Source organism: Saccoglossus kowalevskii, chromosome 3 (assembly GCF_978046115.1).
Source record: "Saccoglossus kowalevskii chromosome 3, keSacKowa6.1, whole genome shotgun sequence".
NCBI classification, from domain to species: domain Eukaryota; kingdom Metazoa; phylum Hemichordata; class Enteropneusta; family Harrimaniidae; genus Saccoglossus; species Saccoglossus kowalevskii.
Genome location: NC_140643.1, coordinates 2,940,221 through 2,948,609, shown reverse-complemented (window position 1 = coordinate 2,948,609; position 8,389 = coordinate 2,940,221). Strand labels below are relative to the sequence as shown.

General features: G+C 40.2%; 1 protein-coding gene across 1 annotated transcript; it reads left to right on the top strand.

Moving 5' to 3' along the window:
• The first annotated feature begins 1,401 nt into the window (after nt 1-1,401).
• Nucleotides 1,402-7,601, top strand: LOC144361030 (uncharacterized). Its single transcript, XM_078013356.2, has 2 exons — nt 1,402-1,719; nt 3,004-7,601. The coding sequence occupies exons 1-2, from the start codon at nt 1,494-1,496 to the stop codon at nt 6,180-6,182; spliced, it is 3,405 nt and encodes a 1,134-aa protein (XP_077869482.2). The 5' UTR covers nt 1,402-1,493; the 3' UTR covers nt 6,183-7,601.
• Nucleotides 7,602-8,389: the final 788 nt, after the last annotated feature.

Below are 8,389 nucleotides of genomic sequence, written 5' to 3'. Positions count from 1 at the left end.
CCATAAGGGTCGATCATCCCGATATTATTGGATTATTAGGAGTTGAAGCGCAATTCCAGCGACTTGCTGTCACCCCGTCACCAACACCGACCGTAAGGGAGATAGCGTCGCCCAAAAGTCTCCCACTACGCGAGCCGCCTGTGGGTCAAAGTGACAGCACCTGTGCGACCCCGTCCCTCAATAAACATATAATTAAGAAATTTGCGTCAAACTTCAGTGATGGGGGTTCATCATTACACAATATTAACTCCGAGGAGAGGAAGACTATTCGGAAAATAGTGGACTCACTGCCACAGAATCCCCTACAAGGCAAGTCACTGCCAGAGACGACCATTTCAAATCAAGAGCTTTCTCCGAGTTTTTCACGCGACAATGTGTCAACTCTGACCAGGTTCGATGAGACGGAACCACAACAAAGTAGTGGAATTCCAGGTAGTCCTAGAGCGTCAACACCACAGCGATTTCACAGCCCACATTCACACGCTCTCCCTATGCACTACCGAACAGCAACTAGTGGTGAACTGGTAGTCAGACCTCCTCCGCCACCTTACCGAATGCGGAATCAACAAACATCACAGGAAAACATGTCAGGAAATGTACCAAACTACCCTTGTCATCGGCTGCCAGCAACAGACTGGAGTGCAGGCCAAGATCGCACGGCGAATGACAGTCAAGACAATGTTGCATGTGTATATGATACTGACTTTGGAACAGACAGTGATGTCGAAATGTCTGCATCACTTCCAACGTATGTCACCACGGGGATAGGTGATATTTCCGATCCACAGTGTTTGCCAGTGGAAACATTTTCTCCGTTGCAGACTTCTCCGTTCGTACAAACCGGATTTCGACAATCGTGTCAAGGCTCCCCAATCAGAGAGAAGGTAAAGTGGTCATCTGTCTCCTCAATACCATCCATATCGGGAAAATTACGTTCAAGAACTCCCCCTTCGCGACACAAACCTGACGATCCAAATATACCAACCACGTTTTACTATACTCCTGAAACTCAAGATTATACATATAAATTTAGGCACCCTTCACAAACGATATCACCTGAAGGTAAAACAGAAAGTCATAAATTATGTATGAAACAAGCCGCGACACATATGACTTCTGCTTCCCATCGTGTACCGCCTTCGGTTATAACTTCGTCTTCACTGCAAACACCTCCACAACCGCCTATTCGGGACCTTGATCAACCCCCCAAAATAGCATTCGCACACCGTGTTGCTATTCCCCGCAATCGTGACCGGACAACGACAGAGGAAATGCACTATGACGATAGCGCTGCCTACGCCACAGTCGACATGGCCCCAGTGTCACCTAGAGACATACATGCTACACCGATTAATTACAGAGACTCCACTTCTCTAGCAGCGTCACCTGTGATCTCAGTGCCTCGGGCCATTCACGCTGTGCATCACAGTCAATCATCAGCTTTAACAAATGAAAGTAATGACTCTGACAAATTTAGATACCCATCTCAACGTATGGATACTTCAAAGGAAGAAATCATTGAACCTGAGGGAAACTTTACATCGCCTCCCTCAGCGAGGAGAAGGAGTAAATCAGCAGCTCAGCGAGCAGCCGAGAGACGATTAGCGCAAACACCACCTCCGCCGAGAAGACCCGCGGCTACGGTTGCTAGGCGGCTGGCGGTCACCCCTCCGCCGACAGGATCATCCAATCCAGGATATAGCACATATACACATTTAAGTGAGTATATGATTATATGATTACTATTAGGCAAACGAATTCTGTGATTACATCCAATAAGTTTCCTTTCGTTATTTTGACCAGTCGTCACAATTAATTAATGAATGCTGTCAATTAATTATTAAGAGCAGTGTCTTGGAGCCAAATCAACTTCACCTTAAGGTCAAATCAACGATACCTTACAATACCTCTTTGTCATTTATTTGATGTTACCTTCCAGTCAGCAACTTGTAAAGAATTTGTAGTGCTTTTAAAATTTATTTTAGACACGAAACAATACTAGAAGATAACACCTGTTATCGAGTTTTATGATTTGAAAGTATTATTTACAAATAAACTTTTAATGCATTTTCAGAACAGGAAATAAATAAATAAAAATAATAAAGTATGTGCCAATAATTTAAATATCCAATGTAATAAATAATAAGATGAAAAAAAAAACGCTGTACCATAGAAATATTTGAAACTTAAAAAATATAAACGAAAAGTATAAAAATGAGTTGTTCTTGATCCTATCAAATCGTGGTTTTGAGGTAGAATAAAGTGACGTGGACGTGGTTCGCCCCAGGAGTACAAGTTCCAGAGTCCGCCACATGACCTAGTCTTGAGGTCAGGGCAATTATCGTTACTATGGTACTTTTGTACGTATAATACAACGATATAATAACGATCAATAATGTTTTATTGCGACTGGTACAGTACATGTAGATTTCGTGCTACGAATGAAATATAACAATAATAGGCGGAAGTCAGTTTGTGCTCTAATTCACTAAATACATTTGGCGATATAAACTTGTGACGTTCACATGCAAGTATATGTTTCGTTGTTGTGTATAACAGCTTCGTTATGAGAGGACATATTCTAAAGCCACACGCACAGTTGGTATTGTGTCGTGGTAGATTGTGGGAAAGTGGCTGATATTACAAGACTGTCCCCGATTCAGATACAAAACAAAATATAGAATAAAGTAATCTTTTAATTCCCTAGATTAAATATGGAGACTTTCAGGATTTAAAAAAAAATCAAAATCAAATACTAGTAGCAACAACAATAAGAATTAATTGGTGGTTGTTGAATTTTGGCAAAGACACAGTTTATCACAGTCACATACCATACACATGTACATACTTCAGACAGTGACACACCTTTTACAGAATCTTATCTCGCACATGTACATACTTTTACAGACACTAGTATTGAATGGTATGGTAGTATTGAATGTTCACGTTTTTGTTTGAACTGTTGCTATGGTGATAATAAGAACGATTTCTACTGTTTTTCAGACGAGGACTCATCAGTAAAAGCGACTGCAGGGAGATTTCTGCGAAAGCTTTATACTGAAGAATACAGCTGGATGGCTCAACTAAGTCTTAAGAGACACATTACGGATATGTACACTGATTTGAGACTTGTAAAAAAAGATCTCCATGGACGAGTTGACAGTTTTGAATCATATGACTTGGAAGAGATTTTCGAAAAAGAGCTATGTAACCCAGAAACGAGTCGTATTCTAGTTGAAGGTGATGCCGGGGTTGGAAAAAGTACTATGTGCCTCAAGCTGGTGTATGATTGGGCTGTTAAGTCGCCAAAATCCTCAATTAAGGGGAAAATGCCAATTTTAATGCGAGTCAGGAATATGGCTAGTGATGTTAAACACGCCATTTTGGATTTGTTTCCAGACAGCCTTGGACCCATCTTTCGGGATGAATTTTGGGACTATTTTCAAAGACTGCCAGAAGAATTCGTTCTGATTTTGGACGGGGTGAACGAACTCCGGGAAAGTGCCCAAAGTGATTTATTCGAGTTGTATGGAAACAAAGCCACATGTAAGAGCACAATGTTGATAACCACACAGCCTCCTAAAAACACCATACTTCACCATTCGTGTGACGTCACTGTAGGGGTTAAGGGGTTTACGTGGTACCACACTGTCGATTTCATTAGAAAGTATTATCGTCAGAATTTCCCAATAGCTGCCGAGCTTACACGAAAGCTTGGGCTTCCAATTAATGCCTTTGAATTCAACTCAATGAGGTCTGTATCCAAACAAAACTATTTCTCAAAGTTGTGTATCAGTCCTCTTCATATTGGAATTCTCTGTTCCATCTGGGAGGATTTGGAAACCAAATTCATTCCAGAAAAATCATCGGATCTGTTTCGAATGTTGACCCTGTGCACCATCAAACGCCTTGCTATGAAAGAAGGTATTGCCGTCCAAGCTAGTGATTTGGAAGAGATACCCACTGTGTATTACGACGCAATTCTACACTTGGGTAGGGTAAGTTTTGCTTACCTACAAAGGAACGAAATACGACTTAAAAAAGCAGACGTCAAAAACCACCACAATATCGTTATTCAAATTGGTCTTCTAATGCGAGAATTCGGTCAGTATACTATTAACAGGGGAATGCATTTCGTTCCTTTTCACAAATCCTTCCTGGATTTCTTAGCCGCATTCTATTTGCACCACGAAATCCGCAGTAAACCTCTGAGCGACCACTCACACCTTTGTCGGCAGGTATTACGGAACGTACATTGTCATCAAGTATGCGTCTTTCTCCTTGAACTTTTAATTAAAGATGACATGGCTCATCATTTCTTTCAGGGGTTCCGTCGTATAGACTCGCTCGATACGATTTTTGAATATGCTCATTTGTCAAAGTTGGGCGAGAGGTACGCCAGCATCATAGCGCCGTTATTGCCAAAGTCCTTATCGATGCATCGACAAAACTGGCCGGTTTGGAAACAGCATATATTGTGCAACCTTCTTAGGCAAGACAACTCGAATCTTCGTTTTCTTCAAATTCACGAACCTCTCCCCTTTATCAGCCCGGCTATGTGGCACGCCATTCAGCAAAACACCTCCATAGCCTCACTTAATCTTGATGAATTTTCTTTAAATACGTTGCCTAGTGACAGGCATAAGATTCAACTTTTAGCCCGAACGTTGAGTTATAAAAGGAATCTGAGAATGCTAAAGTTACAAGTCAAACTTTGTTATTTCGGAAGTCAAGATATTTTTCCCGTTCAAAGTCCCGCAGCGGAAGCCGTGTCAGTGGAAAATTTACAGGCGATTGTAGACAGTATCCGCTGTAGCAGTATCGAACATCTCTATGTATTTCCATGTTTTGGCTCGAAATTTTCACCAACTCACATGGCTGTTATTTCTGAAGTATTGAAACACAATACGCGCCTGTTGTCGCTTAGCATTGGCGGCCACGACTATTTTTGTGATTCTGGTATTCCGTCGTTATACCAAAACGGTTTAAAATTTAACTCTACTTTACAGAGTTTAAACCTGTCCTTCTGCAATCTCGGTGAAGACGAATCATCGTGGATGTCAGTATGTGGGTCGTCACTGGAACCCATGTTCTATGATTTCACGGGAGCGGCGGTTATCGCTCACATTATCCGACATTGTTTCAGTCTGACGCAGGTTAATGTGTCTCAGTGTAAGCTTACACCACAGGGTGCACAGCACCTTGCTAACGCAATGAAACAAAACCAAACTGTGACAAGTTTAGATCTTTCCTATAACAGTATCGGGGAAGTCGGTATTGCTGAAGTGGGCAATGTGCTCAGGATAAATACAACTTTGAATGAACTTCAGTTAAACCGGATTGGTTTTGACGAACATTCAATAATGGTATTTTCAGATGCCCTTGGGAGAAATAGAGGTTTGCGAAAATTGTATTTGAAAGAATGTGGAGTTTGGGGAAGAGCGTTGATAGTACCACTGGTGAACGCCCTTTGTCACAAAACAGACCTGGAGTTGTTGGATTTGAGCTTGAACGCTATTGCAGATGACGGTATTGTCATACTCATGGATGTATTGCAACATTCTAACCAGATGAAACATTTAGACTTGAGCGTGAATAAAATCTCTGATATCAGCATTCAGTCTCTGGCCCAGGGATTGCTTGCTATGCCACAGCTTCAAGCATTGTTGTTGCAACTAAACGACATCACGTCCCGTGGCGCTCGCGTTATCGCCTCACTTTTACCACGACTAACGCAACTGAAACGTCTTGATCTTGAGAAAAATAAGATCGGCGACAAAGGCGTCACGTGGGTCGCGAAATCACTGAAAAATCATCCAAATTTGAGAGTAGTTAACCTATGTGACAACGATATAGGCAACTCGGGTGCCAAGTCTATGGCAGAAGTGTTACATATTAACCCGACTATCACACATCTCAAACTGTGTGGCGATGTAAGACAAACGAATTACATAGATAACGAGGGTGTTTGGAATATATCGAGAGCGTTAGCAACAAATCGTACCCTTCTATACTTGGATTTCACACGTCAGCATATTGGGAACGAAGGTGCCATGGCCTTAGCAAATGCGCTCGAAGGCAACCCCGACAATGACATCATCATTAATTTGAATTTCAACGAGAGAATAACAGATGACTGTAAACAACGACTGAGGAAGTTTTTCTGTAGCTTTAATGTCTAGGCTACAACAAGATATTTGTGGGTTTAATGTCTGGGCTATGACATAAATGTGGCTCTAATGTCTAAGTTACCACGAGTCATCATGGCTCTAATGTCTAAGCTACCACGAGTCCCCATGGCTCTAATGTCTAAGCTACCACGAGTCATCATGACTCTAATGTCTAGGCTACCACGAATCGTCTTGGCTATAATGTCTAAGCTACCACGAATCACCATGGCTCTAATGTCTAAGCTACCACGAGTCATCATGGCTCTAATGTCTAAGCTACCACGAATCTTCTTGGCTCTAATGTCTAAGCTACCACGAGTCATCATGGCTCTAATGTCTAAGCTACCACGAATCTTCTTGGCCCTAATGTCTAAGCTACCACGAGTCATCATGGCTCTAATGTCTAAGCTACCACGAGTCATCATGGCTCTAATGTCTAAGCTACCACGAGTCATCATGGCTCTAATGTCTAAGCTACCACGAATCACCATGGCTCTAATGTCTAAGCTACCACGAATCACCATAGCTCTAATGTCTAAGCTACCACGAATCTTCTTGACCCTAATGTCTAAGCTATTTTGTAGCTTTACATTTCTTTTTATGTCAGTAGTTGTTAAGACGTTGTCGCCACCGCCACTTTGTTTTCTGTTTGTTAACGCCCTCTCATTCATAATAAATTAATTGTAATTATATTGTGGCAACAATATCAGCTATATTCATAATTGTTATTTATAACGAGCCGGGCCTTGTCACTGAATTATTATATTTTTATACATAAGGAAATAAAACTACTGCCTAAGATGATATATATAACGTGACATATGTCAACATAAAATGTAACACAAATGCGTGTATCGTTGTTTATTTCTTATAGTATTTTTCAGAAACAATAGCTTTTATGAGTGCGTTTTTATTAACCTATTACACTATGAGTAAACTTTCTCTTGAGGTTGTGCCAATTTTCCTGTAATATAGTTTAGTGTTCGGCCCACTGTTGTTTTATTACTGTATTATATTTGTTTGGTCCACTGCTGTTATAAAACTTACTGCCCCGTTCTTAAAGGAAAAATGTACCTTTGTAATTTGAGGGAACGCTGAAACCAAAGTTGTCACCATAGTCAAATATTTTATTTATTTATTTGTGATCGTTATTACAGGATGTTGTGCGTTAAGTTACATTGTCTTTGTAATTGCAAGTTTGTTTCTGAACTATTGAGTTGAGTTTGTCACGTGACATCTCCAAGACATTGAATTTAATTGCCATGTATCATCTCCAATATATACATAATGGGTTTTTCTAGTCGTGTGGTTTCCCACTGTGTATATTATATGTATGATATTGAAATGACTAAGAATGTGAACACAGACACATTGAGATATAGCATAATAAATAGATGGACAGATCTCGTGATTTGCCATCACAAACACAGACTTAAATGTGCATTTCTGTGTACATTTGACATTACTATGATCACGTGTACGTTAGTTCATAATCACAGAAAACAACATAATCTTTGGTGTTTCATTTCATTTCATATACATATTCAAGCTTTCAGAAAATAGTCATTAATCAACCAATATTTATACTCCATGTATTTACATCGTCAGTAATAAGTATGGCGGCAAAATAACGGAGTTGGTGTTTCATTCTATTTTCACTTTAATCTTCTGATACGAAAATCATAGAGTACAAAAATGGTTTGATAAAACACTTTTCATTGGATATCAAAAAAAATCCAGGGTGTGATGATCTAGCGCCCTCACTGTTAAAGATAGATCAAAAGAACAACGTATTCTCTAGTAGTTGTATTAAATCTCAAGAGTTACATTCCAGTAATTACTAGTATCCGCCCTAATACAATAGCAATTGTCAGCAGAGATATACCAACACGCTACTGAAAAAAATGAATTTATTGTCAGATCACATATTCGACGTCACCAAATATGAACATTCAATGAATTCCACGCTCCCGTTTATTTGTACCTTGTACTAGAAACCGTGCTTGTATAGAGTCGGCATTCTAAGTTGGGACAACAGAGGTATTATAAATAAAGCGTTTTTCGTCAATTCACGATGAGCTCACATGACGTTACCAATCGTGATGAGCTGTGGGAAACCAACGTGATACATCATAGGTAACAACCAAATTTCATCTTTATAGGTCAAGAAATATTGTCAACCGCGTTTCGCAGTATAGCGGTTAACTATTGTCTGTTCG